This window comes from Oncorhynchus tshawytscha, linkage group LG23 (genome assembly GCF_018296145.1).
Source record: "Oncorhynchus tshawytscha isolate Ot180627B linkage group LG23, Otsh_v2.0, whole genome shotgun sequence".
NCBI classification, from domain to species: Eukaryota; Metazoa; Chordata; class Actinopteri; order Salmoniformes; family Salmonidae; genus Oncorhynchus; species Oncorhynchus tshawytscha.
Window position 1 is genome coordinate 5,496,418 of NC_056451.1, and position 25,625 is coordinate 5,522,042.

General features: G+C 45.1%; 1 protein-coding gene across 2 annotated transcripts; it reads right to left on the bottom strand.

Annotated features, from left to right (window-relative positions):
- Positions 1 to 1,215: 1,215 nt before the first annotated feature.
- Positions 1,216 to 24,005, bottom strand: LOC112223108 (sodium/potassium-transporting ATPase subunit alpha-3-like). Of its 2 annotated transcripts, none has more exons than XM_042304492.1 (22): positions 23,759 to 24,005; positions 23,533 to 23,626; positions 12,433 to 12,513; positions 11,940 to 11,999; positions 11,257 to 11,460; positions 10,792 to 10,905; positions 10,468 to 10,602; positions 10,238 to 10,355; positions 9,587 to 9,855; positions 8,711 to 8,909; positions 7,219 to 7,463; positions 6,872 to 7,064; positions 6,228 to 6,540; positions 5,798 to 5,948; positions 5,246 to 5,414; positions 4,814 to 4,968; positions 4,452 to 4,575; positions 3,961 to 4,106; positions 3,576 to 3,706; positions 3,290 to 3,391; positions 2,872 to 2,963; positions 1,216 to 2,717 (listed from the first exon to the last, which is right to left on the bottom strand). In XM_042304492.1, the coding sequence occupies exons 2-22, from the start codon at positions 23,536 to 23,538 to the stop codon at positions 2,689 to 2,691; spliced, it is 3,036 nt and encodes a 1,011-aa protein (XP_042160426.1). In that variant the 5' UTR covers positions 23,539 to 23,626; positions 23,759 to 24,005; the 3' UTR covers positions 1,216 to 2,688. The 2 variants fall into 2 exon arrangements, with proteins under 2 accessions (XP_042160426.1, XP_042160425.1); XM_042304491.1 differs by having other exon boundaries at positions 12,433 to 12,552.
- Between the last annotated feature and the right edge of the window lie 1,620 nt (positions 24,006 to 25,625).

Sequence of the window (25,625 nt, forward strand, 5' to 3'; positions counted from 1 at the left end):
TGCGGCAAAGCCAGGCGATCGATATTCTATTATGCGGAGGGGGAGATGGAGGAGCCAAACTGCAGTGAGCTCACTGCATGGACATGTGGGAATTATGGAGGAGGGCTGTGTGAGAGAGAGCGAGTGTCAGTGATGTAGAGTGTCAACGCAGTTTATACACCTTTTGTGAATAGCATTTACCCACCCATTACGCATACCTCGTCATCTCGATCAATGCCAAGCGTTTACTCACATTTCTCCCACCTTACTACAATCCCTGTTGTGGAAAGCTGCATCACAAATGGCAACTACTGTGTTCCCTGTAGTGCATTATATAGGGAATAGGGTGCCATTACGGACAAACCCTAAATGTGTGAGGAACAGAGGGAGTGTGTTTAAAACCATAGGTGCAGGTACAGGCTCTGTCATACCCCCATGACAGGTTTATTTGACCTACAGTAATAACTATAGCAGATTTTAGCCACTGAACACATCTATTTAGCCCAGATTAATCTTACTCCAGGATTAAACATGTTTTGGGGAGAACGAAAGTGCTTTTTTAGTCCAGGATTAGGCTTAATCTCAGTCTGGGAAACTGGCCCATATTGTATCTGTACTCCTGTTACCAGTAGGTACCGAACACAAGGCAAGACTAACAAAGCTTCAGAAATGTCAAATGAAGATGACTTGATATTCTTTACTCGCAGACAATTGTTTAAATCTGTTTTACTAATGCGGAATATCAGTTGTCTGGGAAGGACTACTGCCTTTCTTCTGTTTGTAGTTTTTTTTTAGGTTTTAACATCAACGCCAAAATATATACTTGATTTGGTCATTTGGTGCATTACCCTGGGCTCTTGCCAACTCACAGTCTTCTATCAGCTATACACGTTGCAGTGTAACCTGATGCGATTCTCATCATTAGATGGCATCCTAGCGCTCTGCCAATATGTACCTCAACACTATAGATACAACACAGGAACACAGTAAAACACTAAATACAGCAGCAATCACTTATTCTCTTACAGATATTTCATTGTGTTCAGATGTTGTCCAGGTGAAGACAAAAAGATCATTTACTGATCATCCTACAACATTTCATCGATTCAGGCCTACATTTAGCATTTAAGCCATGTAGTATCAGACTGACAATGAGAAAAGAGGGGGAAAGGAAGCTGAAAGTCAGTGTAGTGAGTCGAAGGCAGGGAGAGACAAAGACACACAGACAGTGCTAGGTTGTATTAAATGTTCTAGATGTTTTATTGGTGTTGGTTTCATATTCTTTCACACACATGTTCTACGACTGTTTTTTACTTCCTCTGTAGTCTCAACCCCCTACAGCCCTCTGAGTAAGACCCAGCCTGAAATGGCTGTTTCTCTGCTGGTCTCCAATGCAGACATTCACACGGAACTCAATACCTGGACTGTGTCACCTAGACTGGACCGGACTCCAGGAACATGGACTCATCATCTCACACCAAATAATCACACCACATTGCACCGGCACGTCAGAAGTGGTAGCAGGAATATGGACGCCATAGTTTCTGTCTCGCATGTTTTAATAATAAAACACAACCTTGTCACTGTTGTTTTTTGTGGGGGGGTTTTTTTTGTTACATTTTTGCATCGGCTTTCTGAAAACCCGGCGAAAAAATGATTGGAAACCATACAAAACAAGGAAACAGAGTGATCTTTCCTCTTTTTCCCATGACACGCTCAACAATGTCGCCGATGTTCTTTTTCATTGAATGTATTATCTTGAGATGTTTTATTTCCAACATATCATTTTTATTTCTTTAAATCGGTATAGAATTATATAGTTTTCCTAGAACACACAGAAAGATTGAGTTGTATTTTCCAACTGGGTTGTGTACTGTAGTATTTAACAAGGACAAAGGTTCACACAGTGCACACAAACGTAGACAAACAGGGAGTAGAGGGGAGAGGAGGTTGTGAGAGACAGAAAGGGGGACCGGGGACGCCATGGCGGGGTGTGCTTTGTTATGCCTAAATGAGGGAAAGCAGCTCTCACACACTCCCCTCCCTTTATATAAATAAAAAAAAAACAAGTAAAACCATTGAACCCCCACCCCATATTATATAAAAAACAACAACACTGTTGAAGAAAAAGGAAAATGGTCGGAGTGAGAAAGACATCCGCTCTTCCTCCTAGAGAAAGGAGAGGGCGAGAGGGGACGGCTCGATTGGTGTCAGCTGTGGGATCTCGCTCGTGATCTGTATGTCTGTGTGTGACCGGAGGGCGAGCAAAGGGTCGCAGGAGAAGGAAGAGAGGGAGGAACAGAGGTGTAGAGGGGGGGGAGAAAGGGAAGGGAAGGGAGGAAGGAGTGGTATGGCCCTTTTTGCCGAGCGTCGACACTCCCTTTAAGATCATAGCTCATTCAAATCTACATACACAATATGCAGCTGCCGTTTGGTAGATATATTGGTTTATGTACACAGCAGTGAGAGAACACATGCAAAGAGTATCATAGGAGATGGAGAGGAGGAGGGGGGGGGGTTGATGTAGAAAGTCGTAAAGGTGCTTTGCTGTTTTTAATCTTTGGGGCAGTTGTGATGAAAATTGCTTTGAAGCGGTCGTTGTCTTTTACGGGGTGGGGCATCTGAAGACGTGTCTTGCCAGGGATGGAATGAAGGGGGGGAGAAACAAATGGAAAATGTAGGGGTATGAGTAAAGACAGTTTCCATCGCTCAATAGTATGTCTCCCTTTCCACCCAACCTGTAGGAGGAGAGGGGAGGGGAAGAGAAAGAGAGGCGTCAGAGAGTTTTCCTGTTTTTGTGTCAATTAAAGATTGGCGTGAAGTTACAAATGCAAATCTCATGTTAGGATTTGGGCCTAAATGTTATACGTAGAGAAAGAGACAGCCATTTACCTCCTGGGTTCCTACGGATGAGCAGTTTTCGGATCTCATCATACACAAAAATGAGGACACTGTAGGGGACCGCACAGAACCACCAGCTGGGCCTGGAGGAAGGAAGGAAGGAGAGAGAGAGAGAGAGCAGAGGTTAAGAAACACACAACATGGCAGATAGGAGATCAATAAAAGGACCCCACAAGTTGTCAGTGGAGGTGTGTGTACAGTATGTGTGTATGTGTATCTGTTTGGTTTGTGTAGGTATACGTCTATGTCTATCTGTTTGTGTAGATGTATGTCTATCGGTTTGTGTAGATGTATGTCTATCTGTTTGTGTAGATGTATGTCTATCTGTTTGTGTAGATGTATGTCTACAGTATGTCTATTTACATGTGTAGATGTATTTCTGTATATTTCTAGGGTTTACTCTACTCACTTTAGGGGGAACATCCTGAGTGCCACGTCCATGCCTGGGGTGTAGGATAGGAAGGCAGCCAGAGCTGTCTCCTCAAACAGGCCAAAGATCAGGATCTTGTTCCTAAGAGGAGAGTAGTGCAGAGAGACATGAGAATGAGAATACATATAAGAGGGTGAGAGAGACTAATAGACAGAGACCAAGCATACTGTATATTAACAAACGGACAGACAGACAGACAGAAACGAGACAGACAGGCAGACAGACAGGGAAAGAGAGACAGAAACAGACAGGCAGACAGACTTACTTCATGCCCTGCTGGAAGACAGAGTTACGCCTGGTCTTGCAGACAATGACATCAGCCCACTGTACCACCACGATACTGACGAAGAAGGCTGTGTGACACGTGAACTCCACGATCTTCCTCTGTTCATATGTCTACACACAGAGAGGAGAAAGGGAGTGAGACACAGTATTTGAATCACAGAAGGAAATAGAACAATAGAATGGACATTGGCATCCCGGCGATGTGACTAAAAGGACAGCCATCTTGGTCAGGGAATATTTATTTATAGAATCTGATCAAATATGGTGAAATAGTGTAAACAATGAATTCGCAGATATACTTGTAATATACTGTATTGCTATGTTTTGAATACTTATTTTGCCCCGGAATTGTAGCGTGTACCTACCCATTGCTGGCCATAGCTGTCTTCCAGGTCATTGCAAGCGCGGTCGTCCCAGTTGAGCCTGATACCCACAAGAATTGAGGGTAGAAAGCCATTCTCAGCCAAGATCACAAAATAGGAGAAGAAACCTCCCAGAGCCTGGATCATACCTTCACACACAGACATAGACACAAAGCGTTAACACATGTTCACTCTGGAAATGATGTTACCGGATCCCACAAGGAGAAGCCATTGACTTGTCATATAGACTCGTGAACTATAATCCACTAGCCATAGATTTAGGATCTATAACCATCGAAGCACTCATCAGTCTGTCAGATTCTACCACAGGGTGGTCGAAGACTAATCAATCATACTGTCCACAGAGTATTTACTCAAGGACTTCATGGGGAAGTATTGACCATTGATCTGGCTGTGGGTTATGATAACATGTCCAGCTACATATGCACTGTCTTTATGGCCCCAACCAGGTAGAGGAGCTAATGGGGACCCACCGATTTGTCCATAGGCGATGCTGATGAGCCTCTCGTTCACCAGCTTGTCTCTGGTGGGGTTCCTGGGCTGACGCTTCATGATGTCACTCTCGGCTGCCTCATAGGCCAGGGAGATGGCGGGCACCTGGGGGAGGGGGGGGGTCACAGGTCACAGATGTGAGTTTGTATGAGAAACAAATATTTTGATTGATTGCTCCACTGTGAGATAGGGCATATCAAGTTTACGTGTGACATTTTTGTCTACGATGCACATTTTTGAATTTTCGGAGCTTTCTGCCGTGTGTCTGTGTGCCATGTGTGTGTGTGTGTGTGTGTGCAGGTGCCGCATGTGTGTGTTATGTGTGTGTGTGTGTGTGCCGTACCATGTCAGTTCCCAGGTCGATACAGAGGATGGTGATGGTTCCCAGTGGTAGGGGGATGTTGACGATGATGAAGAGGAGGAAGGGTGTGATCTCAGGGATGTTACTGGTCAGGGTGTAGGCAATGGACTTCTTCAGGTTATCAAAGATCAGACGACCTGCAGGGAGATAGGAGGACACACACAGAGGTCACACACTGAACTCTGACCTCTAGGATCAGGCCCCTCTTGTCCATGTAATCTTATTCACTCTGATCTAAAAAGTCCAAACTGATTTGCGATCAGCACCTACTCAGAGATGCTTTAAAAATACAGGCTCATATTACCCGTCCCTCCTCTCTTCTCCTTTTCTGGCCTCTTTTACCTTTTGTCCACTTCTCCCTCTCACATGCCCTTCTACTCTTTCCATCATTTCTCCTCTCTCCCTATTTCTCACCCTCTTCCACTCCGGTGACGATGGAGGCAAAGTTGTCGTCCAGCAGGATCATGTCAGCGGCCTGCTTGGATACGTCAGAGCCGGAGATTCCCATGGCAACGCCGATGTCAGCCTTCTTCAGGGCAGGAGAGTCATTTACACCGTCACCTGTCACAGCCACGATGGCACCCTGGGAGGGACAGAAGAGTTAGCTTGTGTCCCAAATAGCACCCTATTCCCTTTATAGTGCACTTTAGTAGTGCTTTTGACCATGGCCCATAGAAAGTCACTATTGTACCAAAACTAGGGGGAAGTGATGGGGTCAATTCCCTGTTCAATTCAATCAATTCATTTTCAAATGCATGAATAGAATGTCAACAATCTCCCTGAACTGAAAATGGAATGAACCCCAACCCTGTTTCCAGACTTATATTAGTGTAGTATTAGTGTAGTTGTGGAAAGCACGTTCACTTTTATTGATCGGTTGATGGATTCAGGTGGTGTGTGTCTTTCTGTTTGTGTGTGTGTGTGTGTGTGTGTGTGTGTGTGTGCGTGCGTGCGTGTGTGTCTCACCAGTCGCTGGCAGCCCTCTACGATGATGAGTTTCTGCTGGGGGGAGGTCCTGGCAAACACAATCTCAGTGTGGTTTCTAAGGATGTCGTCCATCTGATCCTGAGACAATTCCTTCAGGTCTGTACCATGGATCACACAAGCCTTGGCATCCCTGGAGACACACACATTAGAATAGCTAGCTTGGATCCACAGAGACAGGGCGAAAGTGACATGAGAGTGAAAATGAACGAGAGCAATGAATTAGCAGAACAGGATCCTGTGTGGCCTCACCGTCATTGTGAAATGATGTACTGTGTGTGTGTTTGTGTGTGTGTGTGTGTGTATGTGTGTGTATGTGTGTGTATGTGTGTGCGTGTGTGCGTGTGCGTGTGTGTGTATGGGTGCGTGTGCGTGTGGGTGCGTGCGCGTGTGTGTATCTCATGTTTCTCACCTTGGGTTGACCTGGCTGACAGGGATATTGAGGCGAGAGGCGATGTCCTCCACTGTCTCGTTGCCCTCGGAGATGATGCCCACGCCCTTAGCGATGGCCTTGGCAGTGATTGGATGATCACCTGTCACCATGATGACTTTGATGCCAGCCGAACGGCATTTGCCCACAGCGTCGGGCACAGCGGCACGGGGAGGGTCAATCATGGACATGAGGCCCACGAAGCACAGGCTCTCTGTGGTGAAGTTAACGTCATCACAGTCGAAGGCAAAGCCCTTGGGGTACTGGTCCTCTGGCATTAGCAGGTGGCAGAAACCTGGGGAATGACAGGAGGTGCTAGCTTTATTTACCTGTTCTACTCATTCTCTACTAAATCAGTCAATCCTTCAGCTCTCACTTCTATTCATCATTAGATATGGTATATTTGACCCATTCTCCATGAACCAACATCCTGACCTTCCCCCCTTCCCTCTTCCTCCTGCCTCTTCCTCTCTCTCTCCCCCTCCCTCTAACAACCCTCCCCACTCCTCTTATGCATTTTGGAAGGCCCATTTCTTTCTCTTCCTTCTTCACATCCTTTCCCTCCACATACACTCTATCTCTCTCACCCCCCCCCCACCACCTCTTCCTCACTCTCCCTGTCTCACCGAGTACTCTCTCTCCCAGTCCTCCCAGCTCCATGTAGGCGTTCTGGAAGGATTCCTTCATCTCCTCGTCCATGGGCTGCTCCTTGCCCTGGATGATGATGGTGGTGCAGCGGTCCAGGATCCTCTCTGGGGCTCCCTTCATCACCAGCAGGTAGCGGTTGTCATTGGGATCCTCTGTCTCGTGAACTGAGAGCTGTGGGGTTGGTTGAGCATGGTAGGGGAGAGAGAGAGAAATAGGTGGGAAGAAGGGGGAGAGGTGAGATCGGACACGGTCACGGTGTTAGAAACCAATCCATTTGAGTGTTGTGTTTGTGCGTGTGCATATGTACACGTGTGTGTTTACGTACCTGGTACTTGTTGGTGGAGTTGAATGGGATCTCGGCCACCTTCTTGTTCTTCTCCCTTATTTGTTTGACAGAGCCACAGGACAGCTCGATACACTTGAGCAGGGCAGACTCGGATGCATCACCAGCGGTGTCCCTCTTCAGGATGGGCAGTTGGTCCTGGCCGGCTTTGAACACGGCGCGGTTGCAGAGAGCTGCGACGCGAGCCAAAGCAGCCCATGAAGCTGAGGTCTTGTCGAAGGAGGCACCTGGAGAGGGAGATGGCCGATTAGAGATGATAAAACTATATCAAGTCCTAGCCTGTAATTAAACTGTACTTGTCTGTGTAACTACCATGTGAATACATAGGTTAATGAACTACTTAAAATCAAGACGGAATCCTATATTTAAAATTGTCTCTAAACGTGACTGTGACCCAAACTTGAACCCTAACACCAACATCCAGCCCAAACTCCAGCTCTAACACTAACTCCAACCAAAACAATAACTCTAACATTAACTCTAACATTAACTCTAACATTAACTCTAACACTAATTCTAACATTAACTCTAACATTAACTCTAACATTAACTTGAACATTAATTCTAACATTAACTCTAACATTAACTCTAACACTAACTTTAAAACTAACTCCAACCAAAACGCAAACTCTAACACTAACTATAATATTAACTCTAACACTAACTCCAACACAAACTCTAACATTAACTCTAAAACTAACTCCAACCAAAATGCAAACTCTAATGCTAACTCTAACATGAACTCTAACATGAACTCGAACACTAACTCTAACACTAACTCTGACACTAACTCTAACATTAACTCTAACATTAACTCGAACACTAACTCTAACACTAATTCTAACATTAACTCTAACATTAACTCGAACATTAATTCTAACATTAACTCTAACATTAACTCTAACACCAACTCTAACATTAACTTTAACTCTAACACTAACTCTAACACTAACTCTAACATTAACTCTAACACTAACTCTAACATTAACTCTAACATTAACTCTAAAACTAACTCCAACCAAAACGCAAACTCTAATCCTAACTCTAACATTAACTCTAACACTAACTCTAGCATTAACTCTAACATTAACTCTAACACTAACTCGAACATTAACTCGAATATTAACTCTAACATTAACACTAACATTAACTCTAACATTAACTCTAACACTAACTCTAACACTAACTAACATTAACTCTAAAACTAACTCTAACACTAACTCTAACATTAACTCTTACATTAACTCAAACTCTAAATGCTAGCGCACATCACACTGAATGTGGATCTAGCATTCGCCAGCCAATCTTTCAGTGCGCCAACATTTTTCACCCTCGGTTCTACTTGTAAAATCATTTCGCAAATTACGTTCAGAGGTGCTAGGTACTCTTGGCCAGAAAACGCTATTGGTGTGTCTGGGCCCTAACATTATATCTAACACTAACTCCAACTCTAACCCTCCTGATCTCCTCTTACCAGACTGGTCCTCTGTGGTGTCAGCCTCGTGGATCTGGTTGTCAAACCACATGTGGGCCACAGTCATCCTGTTCTGGGTCAGTGTGCCAGTCTTGTCGGAGCAGATGGTGGAGGTGGAGCCTAGGGTCTCCACAGCTTCCAGATTCTTGACCAGGCAGTTCTTCTTAGCCATACGCTTGGCAGTCAGAGTCAGACACACCTAGAGCACAGAGACAGGGGAAAGACAGGGGTTATCCAGGAGCCAGAATGAAGGAGCGTACTGGTATGAACAAACTAGAAAGGGTACCTATTCTGGAGAAAATGAGTGTGCTTGCTTCAGCTGTCTAGTTGGTCTGGAGATCTATAATGTATTTCTGTAGAGCTATCATTGGTCTGGATCTAGTCTCAATCAATGTCTTATTATATTAATTGTGTAGTTCGCTGTCTAGTTGGTCTAAATCTACAGTCTAGTTGATCTAGAATGAATCTCATTTACAGTATGCAAATGTGACATTTCAGTCCTTTATTTTTTATATATTTGCAAAAAATTCTAAAAACCTGTTTTTGCTTTGTCATTGTGGGGTATTGTGTGTAGATTGATGAGGGGAAAAAGGTAAAGGGTTCTGAATACTTTCTGAATGCACCGTGTATAATAAATGATATTTAGCAGATGCTTTTATCCAAAGTGACTTACAGCCATGAGTGCATAGATGTTACGTACGGCTGTCCCCAGAAGTCAAACCCACTATCTTTGCATTGCAAGCGCCGTGCTCTACCAACTAAACTGAGGAGGACCACTAGAATCTGAAGTCTAGAGGTCAGAGGTTCAGTCGAGTTTCAGAGAGAAACAGCCATAGAGGGGAAGGGTCAGATGGAGAGGGGACCATGGTCACTCACAGTGACAGTAGCCAGTAAGCCCTCAGGGACATTGGCCACAATGATGCCGATGAGGAAGATGACGGCCTCCAGCCAGGTGTATCCCAGGCAGACGGCCAGGATGAAGAAGGTGATGCCCAGGAACACGGCCACGCCTGTGATCAGGTGGATGAAGTGCTCGATCTCTTTGGCGATGGGGGTCTTGCCCGACTCCAGACCGGAGGTGAGAGTGGCAATACGGCCCATGACGGTACGGTCGCCGGTACACACCACGATGCCACGCGCCGTACCTGAGAGAGAGAGAGAGAGAGCGAGAGAGAGAGAGAGAGAGAGAGAGAGAGAGAATATTAATTCAGGAAAATAGAGGTTGAAATGAGAGAAGAGAAATAAGGCGGGAACTCTTGTACGCTTATGTGGGTAACTTCTGTGTCAACAGCAGCTCTATGGTATAATATTACGTTTGAATCAGCTTAGCTGAACCAGTCAAAAGCTTAGCAAGCCTTAGTGCTGCTGGGGTGCAGCATCCAATACTGCAGTAGGACCCTGTTGACTGAATTTGATAGGCCGAATCTGACACGCAGGAATAGAGAAAAGAGGATAGGAGAATTGTCAGGGACAGAACAGCTGATGTGTCTGTCTGTTTGTCTGTGAGTTAGCCATTTCTACGGTTACCTTCAACACAGTTGGTAGAGAAGAAAGCGACATTGCGGGTCTCCAGGGGGTTGTCATGGGTACAGTCAGGTGACCTGCTCTGGGGTTCTGATTCGCCAGTCAGGGAGGAGTTATCCACCTATAGGAGAAGGACAAAACCCAGAAGGACAAAAAATGTTATGTAAAATGTGTAGCTGTGTGAGTGTGTAATGTATGAACTATGTATGTGTGTGTGTGTGAGTGTATGGTACCTTGCAGCCGTGAGCAGAGACGACTCTGAGGTCGGCGGGGATCCTGTCTCCTCCCTTCACCTCCACCAGGTCTCCTGCCACCACCTCCTCAGCGTTGATCGTCATCTTCTCGCCCTCACGGATCACCAGCGCTTGCTACAGGGAGAACACAGAAGGAGGGTTAGATAGTCCATACACGCATTCATTTATTCACACACACACATCACTGGGGGAATTAGACTGCCATTGTGTGACTTCGTAGCATAGGGTCATTTACACACACACACACACACACACACACACACACACACACACACACACACACACACACACACACGTGTTTACCTGGGGCACCATGTTCTTGAAGGACTCCATGATTTTGGAGCTCTTGGCCTCCTGGAAGTAGGAGAAGCATCCAGTGACCACGACGACAACAGAGAGCACGATACCCAGGTACAACTGAGGAGAGAGAGAGAGTCAGGAAATCCCATTGTCACACTGTGTACACTGTAGGTCAACGCATAACAGGAGTATTCAGCTTCAAACTGAACACAGACCACCGCGGTAATAGTCACTAGACTAGATGAACATGCAAAAATGGCAAAAAGTGCAAGTACATTAGCCATTTGGGTGTATGTTAGAATTAAGGCTTGGGACTGGCGCTGCTGGCAGTGTGTGTGAGGTTCGGTCAACTTAGGTATGTGTGATTCAGCTGTGTGTGGCTCAAACGGTCCCTTATTCTGTGGCTGTGTTTACGTTTAGTGTTTGGGTGCATGCGTGTGTGCGTGGGTGTGCTTGTGTGTGACTCACGTTGTCTCCTGCCGGCTCGTCCTCGGTGGCGGCCTGGATGGCGTAGGCCAGGAAACAAAGGATGGCGCCGGTCCACAGCAGGATGGAGAAGCCACCGAATAGCTGGCGACAGAACTTGATCCACTCGGGGGTGGTCGGGGGAGGGGTGAGGCAATTGGGGCCGTCCCTGATCAGAAACTCAGCCGCCTTGGCGTTGGTCAGACCCTGGGTGGGGAGAGAGTGGGGTGGGTTAAACCTAGAACTGAATGTGTTGAAATTAGGGGTGACGCCATAAAAATCCTATTAAAACTAATATGTAATTATAAGCCTGCAGGTTGAATGCTTTGTGACTACGTATAAGCACGTCTTTACAATATTATAATGAGGCTTAAAACGTGTTGTGTATTTTACGTATAACGTTTTCAACTGATTCAAAAAAGGCTGTAACTTAGTAAGGATCATTATAAGATTAGAATTGAGACTTTATAAGGGGGCTTGAGATGTCTCAGAATGCATTAAAACGTTGCTCAAACTGATCCCCTAAAATACACCGACCGTGTGGCATGAGTGAATGTAAAATACCACCATCTAGTGGCCTAGTAGCAGCTCTGTTAGTGACGCAGCAGGACTCGGTGATGACTCTAGTATCTCTGTGGTACTACATAGATAGACCTCTATGGTAACAGTGCAGGAGGAGGACTCACCTGGACAATGTCGGTGTTGAACTTCCTGCAACACTCCTCTATGGACATCTTGTGTTCCGTCTGAAAGGTAGAGAGGGAGGGGGGGAAGAGAGAGAGAGAGACAGATAAAGAGGGAGAGAGAGAGAGCATAGGGAGGAAGAGAGAGAGAGAGAGAGAGAGAGGAGAAGAGAGAGAGAGCGAGAGAGAGAGAGTGTGTGTAGGTGTATTTGTGTGGGAGAGAGACACAGAGAAAAATTGAGAATACGCCACAAATATCACAACAATGAATTTAAAACAAACTAGGAGAATTTGGTTTAAAGTTTTTCTCCAAACTATTTAGAGTTTGTGCGTTCCAGTTACACATTGACTCTTGGGGGGGTACCCTGAAATGGTTAGATATTCATACTCTAACTTATGGAGAGGCATATGTTAGTATTTCAATAATAGTTATGGGGGTGCCCAGCACACCCCTTGAGCAGGGCAGAGTGTGCACCACTGTGTGCCAGTCACTTACAATCGGTACTTCTTTCTTGAGTTCATCCATGTCCTTCCCCTTCTTGTTCTTCTTGCTGGGAGAAGATTTGCCATCTTTATCCTGCGTGGTAGCAACGCGGTAACTGTCCGACCGCCCATACTGGGCGGGGGGGGGACAGTAAGAGAGGGGGAAGGGATTAGGGGGATACTTTCATTATTATTTAAATAGAAACATGGTTAAAGCACCAGACACAACAGACGGGGAGAGGGACTTCATTATTTTTTCTCTGATACCCATTTGATCTTCACAGAGATCACAGGCAGAAGGATCAAACAGCCGTCTGGCTTTACTGCAGTGTCTGTCTCCTCTCTGAACCCGCTCTCACAGTTTGTATCCACTGGCCACCTGCTTCATTTGTCATTTATGTGAACTGTCACCAGACTACTGTATGTTCTCCACACACACGCTCGTGCACGCAAGCACACACACACACACACACACTAGCTGGTGGGGCACAGAGGCCCTGAAAGAGAAACAGAGTGCAGACACAGTGCATTATCTCATTCCTCAAAACCCCTCTAATTATTTATTTATTTAACTAGGCAAATCAGTTAAGAACAAATTATTATTTACAATGGACGGCCTACACCGGCCAAACCCGGGTGACGCTGGGCCAATTGTACGCCGCTCTATGGGACTCCCAATCACAGCCGGTTGTGATACAGCCTGGAATCGAACCAGAGTGTCTGTGGTGACGCCTCTAGCACTGAAATGCAGTGCCTTAGACCGCTGCGCCACTCGGGAGCCCCTAGATTAGATTCATATCAATTCAGTTAGATTGGATACATCAATGTGACTGTGATGTGTTGAATATGAAACAGTTTTGCAGACACACACGCGCGCGTGCACACACACACACACACGCACACGCACGCGCACGCGCACGCACACGCACACACACACACACACACACACACACACACACACACACACACACACGTCGCTCTTCTAGGGAGCTCAAAGTGTTGCATTAGCTCAATTTCCGATTTACACTAACTGATGCTCAAATCAAATCAATACAGAAGCCCCGGACCAGAGTCCCTCGGTTGACAGAATGAGAGAGAGAGAGATAGACAAAATGGCTTCCAGGAGGGTTCTATGGGTCCTAGTGGAAAAGCCGCTCATTGACACAGCCAACTCATCAAGGAAACTGACCTTGCTGCAGGATCAATACAATCAGTGATGTAATAAAGGACCAGAAGGGTTAAAGGACCACAGAGTCCAAATGGTTACCGGTCTGTATCTTACCACACCAAGAACATGTAACTCACACTTTATCATCAATTCTGACAATATGGTGACTTTTGTTGGTTGTAGCATCATCATTAAGAGACTGTACAAAGAAACACAGGGGAAGACCCCTGGTGGCTAATGTCAAGATAACATGCTCGGTCTACAGCTAATTTTTTCTTTAACTAGGAAACTCAGTTTCCAGGAAACTAGGAAACTCAGAACAAATTCTTATTTACAATGACAGCCTATGGACGACACTGGGCCAATTGTGCACTACCCTATGGGACTCCCAATCCCGGCCGGATGTGACGCAGCCTGGATTCCAACCAGGGACCGTAGTGTCGCCTCTTGCACTGCCTTAGACCCCTGCGATACTTGCCACTCGCCACACACTGCTTTGGTTTGACTGGGTTTCAACTGTGTTACTGCTTGGTTGGAACAAAAGCCTGCATCTACACGGGCCCCCTTTGGATATGATGGCCCCCACCCTGTTAGTTTATTCTGAATAATAAAGGGTGAATACACATTCAAGTCTAGTTTTTATTTTTGCCCTGGTCCATCACAAACCAAATAAATGGCCTATTTTCCAAGCGAAACACACATTACCTCGGCTCCCACACCCTGATAAACACACTTGACTGACTAAGTACAACGCCATGAATGGGTGAGGAAACTTGCCACTGAAAGTCCCAGTACTTAATGCGAGTTGAGTTGGGAAATTTCGGTCTTGAATCTTCCACTTGTAAAAGAGACCAGTCTTAAGTGGTTCATTGTGATCCGAAAGGTTTGAGGAGGATTTATAGTGAGCACTGCAGCTCTCCACTCTGCCCCTGATTTACAGAAGTAATACTGGAAGACACTAGAGTCTCCCTTGAACACAAAATAACCCTGAAAACATTGGTTCAAACATTTGACCAAACACAACAACACACAATATGACTACAAAATGTACAAAATCAGCCTTCCCACGTGCGCATGTGGATGTCATTATCCGAGAATGTGAGTGAACTCTTGCTGCAACAAGACCAGACAGGCCTAGCGAGCCGAATGCAGAAGAAAGGAGAGACCGATAGAAAACTACTGCTACTCAAACCCTTTGAGATTGGCCTGCCCGTGTGTGAGTGTGTGAGTGTGTGTGCGTGTGTACTTCAATACAACATGCAAATGAAATACTCTGGTTGGCATCGATATAAGCCTCTTCTGCCAAACAGCGTAGGGGTAGATGTTATAGATAAGCTAACAGGTCTCTGTTAGACACACACAGGTGTGGTGTTTCTAGCTAGGCAGGCTTTTTCGATGGCTAACACTGAGTGGGCCATAGAAACGTATTTACAGTATATTGTTAGGTCCGACAGCACACCTGCTCGTCACACACACACACTTACACAGTTTAGTGCTAATACAAACACTGGAAGAGTGCAGACGGGTGAAACAGGCATTACAGGAGAGGGATGGACAGAGAGAGATTCATGAAAAAAGAGAAAGGCCGTGATGGGGGCAGATGGAAAGAGAGACAGCAATGGGAGGTGAGAGAGAGAAGAGCTCTTCTCTCACACCACTAATTAGATATTGACCACTATTCTTTGTCTGTTGACTCAGGCTGTGTATATTAGTGAGTGACAGCGTGACTGGGGTCCCACTCTAACAGATTGTTCTATAACACTGTAAAACAAACAACCCCACCGGCAGGGTCGCGACCTTACAACCTGCGGACCCAGAGAGTGGGTGTTGGCCCCTTACCGTGCGTGTGTATGTGTGGTAGGGGTGTTAACGTGCATGCAGGCACATGTGTGTGGGCTAATGCCACTCAATCTTTCCTGACACGCATGGGACAACCCAAGCTGCTCCTTTTACCCACAAGATTTCTTCATTGTGGTGACGAGGTCACGACTATCGCCGAGGTTACAAGGCAAAACATTTAGAGAGAGTGGTTTTGTTCCTCATTGTTCAATGCAACATGGTATATGTCATCTATCTGTCCCTCTATCTATCGGTCTGTCTGCTTGCCTGTCTGTTTCTAAGCATTTGTTGCGGAGGTGAAATGTAAAGCAGAGACCGCAGGCTGAAATTACAACCACTAGCTCTCACACAGTCAGAGAAAGGAAAGACAGACGGACCTACTGACAGACACAGACTGGAGGAACTGGTGTCGGTGACTTACAAACAGATAGACACCACAGTATAGAGTACCGCATCTCCTCCGCACATTGTCATCTTTTCAAGTAGAAGACAGACTGTCTGGAACAAGGAAGACAGACACATTCACTTTGGAGCCGAAAGCTAAGGCTACTAGCGTGCTAATCTAGCAGAGGAAAGTCGAACATCCTTGGGTGTGTGTACACCGTGTTTGGGAGAAGAAAAAAAACGAGCCAGAGTTCATCGGGTTCTACTGATGTCATGCTGCTCTGGTTTGTCTGGTTCTAATGTTCTGTTCTGGTCACATTACCAGGGAGGTTGGCATGGTGACCGAGGCTTAGTGGTGGGCGGTGGCCTAGTTCTGTAGGATCCCCTGATCTGATCGCTCAGTAATAATTGATGTCTAGGTAACTGGACATTGTCGGAAATAGCCAACACGTACTGTATATGTGTGTGTATCTTTATAAGAAAGAAAGAGATACTTCCTTATATGCGCAAGCTATAAGCCTGCCAACAGCTAGGCAGAGGTGAGTCATTGTCGAGGTGGCTACAGACTGTCTGCGCAGCGAGAACACGCACTGCGGCAGACAGAGAGGGCGAGTGAGAGGGGGTGGCGGGGGGGAGCAGAAAATAATAGGAACAGAGAAGGGAAAGGGTATGAGAAGAGGGTGAGAAGGGAAGAATAGGAGACTAGGAGAGATATTAGAACAGACAATGGCCTATATGTAATGGTTTCTCTGTTATTAATCAGACTGATTCGTTCTGAAGTGAACACGGGGCATGTTTCATATGTTGAACACTTCCACCCTTTCAGTGAACTCCAGTAGCCAATACCATCCCTCAGGATGTGTGTCTGTCTAGGGCACACAGGCTTGGGCATGCCTCCTAATGGTGATGGACCTGCGTGGGCATAAGGTGTGGCATCCCAGCCTCTCCTACTGGTACGCACGAGATGTGAGGGGTTTCACAAGAGGCAGGAAGAAGTTGCAGCGTTTGGGTTTCCATTTTAGGGAATCAACAAAGAGGAAATAGTAACTATTGCAGGAAAACAGTTTGACTGTGTGAAAAGCTTGCATTGACTAAGATGTTAGATAGATGGCTCCATACTACACACATCCTAAAAGAAGTGACATAAACATCATTACCTTGACTGGTTCCCAAATGACACCCTATTCCCTATATAGTTTGATTATCTCTTGTAAGCCTATCAGGCCAGCCTGTGACACTACTTGTTGATAGGATGCTGTGAAGGGATCCTAGCCATTGGGGAAGGTTTGGGGGCGGAGGATATTGATGATGACAGTTAAATGTCGATTCCGTCCTGCTGTGCCCTGTGGCAAGCTTGCATGTGGGGGTGGGGGTGCGTCAGAGGAGGCTGGTGGGGGGAGCTTCAGGAGGACGGGCTCATTGTAATGGCTGGATTGGAATTAATGGAACGGAGTCAAACGTGTTTTTCATACGTTTGATTTGTTTGACACCGTTCCATTCAATCCATTACAATAAGTCTGTCCTCCTATAGCTCCTACCACCAGTGTGTCTGTGTGTGTGTTGTTCGCATGTGCTTACGTGTGTGCTTGCCTGTTTCTGTGCGTGCCTGTGCTTATTTGCATCTTTGTCTATGCCAGTTTTCTTCAATGTTGGGGTCGCGACCCTTAGTGCTGTCGCGGGGAAACTGTAGTGGGATCGCCAAAATTATTATTATTATTATTATTATTTTTAAACAATTGGAACAAACAATTAAGAGTACAGTTTATTATATGGGACTATTTACAAATGTTCTTGAGAAAGATCATTTGAAAAATAAGATTGAATTGAGGTTATCTATTTATTGGTTGTGATAAGAGATGAAAATGCACTGTATTAAATGGGATTTGTTGATGTAAAAATCGAAATTGACAGATTTTAAGGTTGTGTTATTAGAGTTGGGATGGGGTCATAACAAATTCTTGGTGGAAAAAAATGTGATCCCTGCTGAAAGAGTTTGAATATGACTGCTCTAGGCCTTGGTGTGAACGGCATACTATTATGTGTGCACAACATTGGTGGGGATAAACTGCATTGTTGGTTAAGGGCTTGTAAGTAAGCATTTCACTGTAAGGTCTACACCTGTTGTATTCGGCGCACGTGACAAATACAATTGGATTTGATTTGATTGGATAGGGACATTTGGTTCCAACAGCCCTTGGGTATAGGGCTAGGTAGCCACAGTGGGCATGGCCTAGGGGTAGGGGGGCTGGTCTGGGTAGGTGGCTGGGCCTGGAGGCTCATGCTAATAGGATTAGCTAGACTGATTGTTCTTGTCTTGATTAGCCTACTATATTGTACACCAAATACAGTAACTCTACCTAGCTAACTCCCAGTAGAGAGTTTCTTCTCCATAGGAAAGAGTGATAATGAAATGGGGAATCACTGCAAAAGACCTTCAGGAAAATCAAATCAAATGTTATTAGTCACATACACGTATTCAGCATATGTTATTGCAGGTGTAGAGAAATGGTTTAGTTCCTAGCTCCAACAGTGCAGGCTGGGCCTGGCCCACCCAATAATTTATTTATTTAACTTGACTGATTTCCTTATATGAACTGTAACTCATTAAAATCGTTGAAATCTTTGAAATTGTTGCATGTTGCGTTTATATTTTTGTTCGGTATAGTAAAGTACAGATACCCCCAAAAAAACGACTTAAGTAGTACTTTAAAGTATTTTTTCTAGTTCACTCCCCTCCTTTACTTTACACCACTGTAAATAAATAAAGTTATATTAAATTCTATTAAATTGTTTTGATGTTCAGAGGTATGGAATTCCAGCCAGACTCTGAGGTCATGACCTCTTATAGCAGAAATTATACACTGTGTATCTATTTGCATGTGAACACACACACACACACACACACACACCAAACATTCTGTATCCTAATTTAGCTCTCGTGGACAAATCATTTGTGTTCCCTTCCAAAAAAACAAACAAAACCAAAACAAAATCCCATCTTATGGCATTACCCCTCCTGTCCTACCCTCATCCCTTCATCCTTCCCCCATGGCCATCTGTCCAGCCCCTGATCTGTTCATCCTGACAGGCAGCTGTGCTCCAGTTTAGAGTCTGCATGTGTCCTTGTCTCTTGTCTCGCCCATTGTGAGTGTATTTCAGAGTTTTCTTTAGGAAAATGTGACGCAGGACATAGACTGTTGCCTATATGCACTTGAATGACGAATGGGAAGAGCGCTTCAATTACCAGTTTAGAAGTAAAAATAGTAGTTATTTTTAATCGTGGCCATCAAAACTGTTTTTAACACGCAATTGCATTTAGAATTGTTATGCAATGATTGGGCTCATAAAAGCACGTTTCACTCCAGCAGCAACGAATTAGCTGTTTGAGAATCTGTAGTAGCAGCTCTCGCACTGTCTGACAGATAAACGACTAACGAAAATACACCAATTTAATTCCACTAAATTATGCAAATGAACCTATAGACCAATAAGCATGACGGGTATTGATGAATAGGCTAAAAAGCATTATCGGCCAAAAGTCGGCTATTACCGGCTAACGGAAACCCTGGTATATATGTGTGTGAATGTGAGTACGTGTGTGTGTGTGTGTGTGTGTGTGTGTGTGTGTGTGTGAGTGTGTGTGTGTGTGTGTGTGTGTGTGTGTGTGTGTGCTCCTCAGTGAGAATGGTGTCGTCTAGATTGGTATGGTAAATTCTCTCTGTCTTTCTCCTATGAGGGGTTTCCTGAGGACATTCTGTGTGAATGCAGATGATCACAGTGACAGAGGATACATAGCAACTGCTGCTCCGTGTACTGTCTGGTCTTATAAAGTCTTCTGGCTACCTGTGACACGGGTCTGGGAAAGGAAACATCATTCGGGCAGAATGGAGATAAATAAATACATTTAAGCTTTTCTGTATATTTTCAACTATTCAACTATTCAATGTACGTAGTTGATAATGAAAGGGGGAAGAAAACATACGCACACACACACAGACAAGCTGGGAGTACATTCTCAATTAGTAATGTCTGTGTTGGCAGGGAACCCAACTCTCCTCTGTTTCTCACTCTCTGCAAACCCCCACTTAACATTTCCCGAGCATTGCAGCAACGTTAACCAACCAGGCTGCCCTATCTTACATTACAATCGATTAAATGTTTAATGTTATTTGACTAACTCATGACCTTAGTACGGAATCCAATATGCTTTGAAGGGTAAGGGAGTCATCAAAACTCAAATAAAACCATAATGCAACATTTCCCAAAAAGTCCCCATATACTTACATAATACCCTACCGTATTACCCTACCCTTAAAGTAGGTCCTTCTAGCTAAGCTAGAAGACTGACATTCAAAACCATGTCCTTCCAAATTACTCTTTAAGGACAGAACCCTCATGAATATCCCACTAGTATATTGATTATGGACTATCAGTAGGATGCCCAGGACGGCTCTGCACAAATGCACTGCACAAACCCTCCAGACTCAGCAGCAGGACACGAATGACTGCAGATGCAGTGAGGAGGGGAGTGAACTAGCACTCTGCACCAAACTCTGGGCTGGACCACAGCTATATCTACACTATTAGAAAAAAAAGGGTCCATCTAGAACCTAAAGGGGTTCCTTGGCTGTCCCCATAGGAGAATCTTTTAAATAACCCTTTTTAGTTCCAGGTAGAACCCATTTGGGTTCCATGTAGTACCCTTTCCGCAGAGGGTCCGACATGGAACTCAAAATGGTTCTACCTGAAACCAAAAAGGATTCTACATGGAAACAAAAAGGGATCTCCTATAGGGACTGTCGAAGAACCCTTTTGGAACCTTTTTTTTCTAAGAGTGTACCTTGTCCCATCATGACCAAGCAGGCCTTACCTAAATACCTACACCCTTACCCTTTCCTATACCCGTCTTGTACACACCTGGCCAGTCTAAGGAGATCGCCAAGTGTACAGCTCTCTACCTCTGTGCCACTGCAATGATTTATCCCCACACCACCTACACCAATATGCCCTTCCTTTATACTATATATCCCTTCCATTTCTTCCCTTCAATGAGAGAGGTGATGGGGGATATCAGGGGGAGCAACCCTATGCTCCTCAGTCCCTGTCCAGTGAACTCTCCCTGATATCCCCCATCACCTCTCTCTGTATCCCATGCGGATGAATACCTATACCTCCCCCCTGTCCTGTCCTCCCATCTGCCTCCTGTCTCTGTGGTAACCAATCCCCAAGAGCAGAGGCAAGCAGGGGAAACAGGAGCCATGGCCATGTGAGCTCAGGTCATTCTCCCGCAACAGGGTACAGCCCTCCCCCTCTCTCTCTGCACCTACAGATCAGTCACAACTCATCTTATCCCCCTCCCTTCTTCACCCTGCACCCGCCCACCCTCCATCTCCTTTTCTCTCTTGCTCACATGTCTGAAGGGGAAATGTCTGCAACCATCTTCACTTGCTCTCCTCTCCCATTTCTCTAACTCACTCCCTCTCCCCCCCCTCTCTCTCAGCATCATTAGGTTACCCCATCCCATCACTGCACCAGAGCAACTATACACACATCAGCAACCTCAATTGCTCACAACTGGTGTGTCAAATTAAATAGGCTGTCTGTCTGTCTTCAGTGTCCCTGACACTACGACTCAGTGTTTGCTTGCTAAAGCATCCCTTTCTGCGTAACTCGCCGAGTCTGCCAATCACAGCTTTTTAAAGGGAATTTCCACTCAACAGGCACCGCCCCCATTTTGACGCCGCAGCCCGGCGGCCTTGAGGATGGACAGTTGGCAGTGTCATGGCATGGCATAGCGCGTCAAGCGCCAGATCGACTTGGCAGAATGTCTTGTATGTTGTCAAAGAATCATAGGTGTGAGATGGGTTAAGGTAAAGGACATATTCCTTCCAATTATATGAAAATGCAATTATTATCAGAGGTCACACACATATTTTATTTGCGCGCCGGATGAGGACCCCCACCCCCTGTCTCATTCACACATAGATCAGACAGTGTAGCCTAACTTTGCAACGGAAGTGGTTCGTGCGTAAGCACTTTTTCCACTCCATCCCATTTGACGCAGTGCTTGGTGCTACAGATGATTCTCGCATCCTCATGAATAGCCTATCACCAACGACTGCTTCATTTCTCGCCGCTCCACACCAGACTTCGACCGAGAGAAATGCCCCCAAGGCCCACCCAGGTCATAGATAGAGATAGCTGATATCATTCGTGCCTGCTCTGTCGGTGTCTCTTCAATAACGTTCGGTAACCGTGGGCGATCCAGCTTCATCAGCCACTTGGATTTTGTGGCATCGTGTCATCAAATTATTTCAACCCCTAGAACCGATCGGGGATTACATTTTAAACTGTCATACAATCAAGATAAATTATGAGACAGAAATTGCGCAACAGTCCATAGCGATAGTCGCAGCATCACCTCGAAATGTTCCTACAGAACTATTCATAGTCAAATTATTATTGGCTTTACAAAACAGTGAAAATATTGGTGTTATTATGAACAATCAATATTTTTATTGAGACGTGATGTTTTTCAAAAATATCAGCCAGGGCCGGGCCGCATCCACCATTTGACGCAGTGAGGGATTCAGAACTTCCGTGTTCACTTACAAATTCCAGACCCAAATGTATCATCACCCAGCATTCACAGGACATATTTTTCAATCTATTGTGTGTTTTCACTGTCAACGATTATCGAGTCCCTATTGTCACAAATGAAAGGGGAAATAAGCTGGTGAATCGCTTATTCCTGGTAACCGCATTATGACGCATGGGTAACGGAAGCTGCAGTGCGCTCAGGCATTGCATACCATAACCGACATACGCAATCTCCTCAGTAGCCTGGTAGACTAGGGTAGGTTTTCCAGGTAACTACTTCTTCGTCAAATGCTGCGAAGAAGAAGTTACATGCGCCATCGAAGATTTAAAGCAGTAGACAATTGGGTCGCGATGATGCGAGGATAATTTACATGGGCAATAGGGTGAATGGGGTACTGTAATCATGCACCCAATCATGCACCCATTCGAATACACAGCCACGTATTCTAAAGTCATCAAATACAGGCCAATAATAACGGATGTGAATAACAGAACATTGTGTCCCATTGAAATCCCTCAGTGACATGCCAAGTGAAGCCTATACGCAGTGGTCTCTCTCGCTAACTCAATCTCTCTCTCTCTCTCACGATAGCCGGCTGTCAGAATAAACCGATTACCATGGCAAGGTTATAGACAACGTGTCACGATATGCCTAATATAGCCTATAGTCTATATTAATGCATATGACAAACCCCTGAATTAGACAATTCAATCATATTGTTATCACCAACTTGTTCGTTCCATATCGTATGAGAAGCAAAATAAACAGCAGCAAATGACAGTAAATTACATTAAATCATTCCATCAGCAGATTGTAACCAATTCATTGTCAAATTGAAACCTTACAATTGCAGTAGAAATTACAGAGAGCTGTTTTGTGCCTGCTCTAGCCTACTCGTCACATCAATTTGTCGCAGTCTATGAGACCGTAGACTATATAGCCTAAAAAAAAAATCCGCATTGGAGTCAATGTCACTCAAATATTTCCAGAGGAGAAAAAACATGACACTGCAGTATGGTGCCCTTCCCCGTCAGCATCTGGGGTTTTAAACAGTTTTCAAGGCATTTTATAACTTTCATGCATCATAAGGCAGTTATAAAGTTGGTAGACGCCGGGCTTACCCCCATGTTGGCGCAGTCAGGCTTCTCTCCTCAGGTGATGCAAAGCTTGAGAGGTGTCAGCCCCTCAGGTGGAATTATATCAAAATGGTATTGCCTTTTAAAAACGTAAGAAAGATTTGTATTCAGTTATTCAGGTAAAAACGAAAGGAAGCGACAAAGACGTTAGTCAAGCAAATTTCTATAAAACAAATGGGTTAAATGATTAAATAAACGGATTGTCTCTAACCTCCAAAAAAGGTTTCTGTCTTTTCCCCCTCCACCTAAACGTCTTTCAAATGAAATGTTGCGGTCTCAAGCAGAGCATCACGCGAGGATGCGGGTCCTTCTCTTGCTCTCTGATAGTTGCGGTAAAAGACCGGTGAAACTCAGAAGCCACACTGCTCCGGTTTTTTAGGATTTGATCTCCCTCCGCGGCTCTGTTGGCTGCCGCAGTACTCTCTTCTCTACACACTACCACTCCGCCTATGGAAGAAGCGCCGGTGGGTGTGAGCGATCGCAGCGCCCCATTGTAGCAAAGCTGATAAACCATGGACCTGGTAAACCCGCCCAAGGACCACTGAATTGACCAATAGGAATTACGAGCAACTATTTGATGACAGGAAATCTAGCCAATCATCACAAGCACGTAACACTGGCCAATAGAAGACCTAATCAGCCCCTCCTTCTTTACTGCAGAATTCCAAGGCCGTTAGCCATCAGCATCCTGAGCCCCTAGGCCCAAATTTTGTGTAAATGGACATACAAGGTGAGATACTATTGTCGTGGTTATCTTGTATTCATGTAACTTATTTATGTTTTATAGATTGATGGTATTGTGTGATGTATTGCATGTGATAATCACCCCTGTCTTTCTGGCCGTGTTGGTCACTGTGCACTTCAATGCCTCCCCTAGGTCTGCAATTACATAGCAGACAATTGAGAGAATAGGCTACACTGGTAGAATATAATAGATCTAGGTCCAACAATTATGGTTCTTATTGGACAGTAAACTAGAATATCAATCAATCAATCAATCAAATGTATTTATAAAGCCCTTTTTATATCAGCAGATCTCACAAAGGGCTTATACAGAAACCCAGCCTAAAACCCCAAAGAGCAAGCAATGCAGATGTAGATGCACGGTGGCTAGGAAAAACACCCTAGAAAGGCAGGAAACAAGGAAGAAACCTATAGACGAACCAGGCCAGTCCTCTTCTCGCTGTGCCGGGTAGCATAGAATAGAATAGATTACAGAATAATATTCCGATATCAGACAGTAAGCATGGACAGGCTATGACTGGTCTCACACCCATTGCTCAGACAAGCAGATTCTCTCCATATGAGAGTGTATGTCTCACGCTTTAAGGAACATGGACATAGCCTATTCACCGTATGGCGCGTGTGTGCGAGACAACAGAGGTGGACGAAAAGAGTTCGAAAAACAAACAACAGAGTTAACAACCGTCAAAATTAGAGTGAGAGATTATCAGGGGTGTCCAACTGCAACTGGGTTAAGCAAGCCATTATCTGCATGTCTGTTGCAGATGTTGTATGTCTGCTTATCAGGCAGATTACACCCATGTATCTACCTCTTTTTTTGTTGGTGTAAATAAAGCATTCTCTCTCGCTCTCTCTCAGAGAAAGTGAGACAAACAGACAGTAGAGGTGTGGCACTATGTAGTATGCAGTATGAAGTTGATAGAACTGGAGAGGGAGTGAAAGAGAGAGGCCGTGGAAAAGGAGCGAGAGAGACAGAGAGGAACTGACACACAGAAAGAGACAGCTGGCCTACATGTAGAAGTAAGTGAGTTGCCATTTGCAGGTCACTCATTTCCCCGTGTGTTGTTTTACCCCTGAATGTATTAAGTGGAGAATGAATGCTGCAGTACACTGGCTGTATGCAGCCTCACGGCTGATTTGCAAGGGGAGAGCACAGAGTCATGGTTCACCTTCCAAGGGAGATGCATAGCACTGCTGCCTCCACTGCACCTCACAAGATGGCCGAAAGGATGACTCGAGAGAAAAAATAACCATACATAAGAAATAACGGTTGGACAAGGGTTAAATTAAGGTTATACGTCTTAACAAGGTGTTTTTCCAATTCATTCTCACTG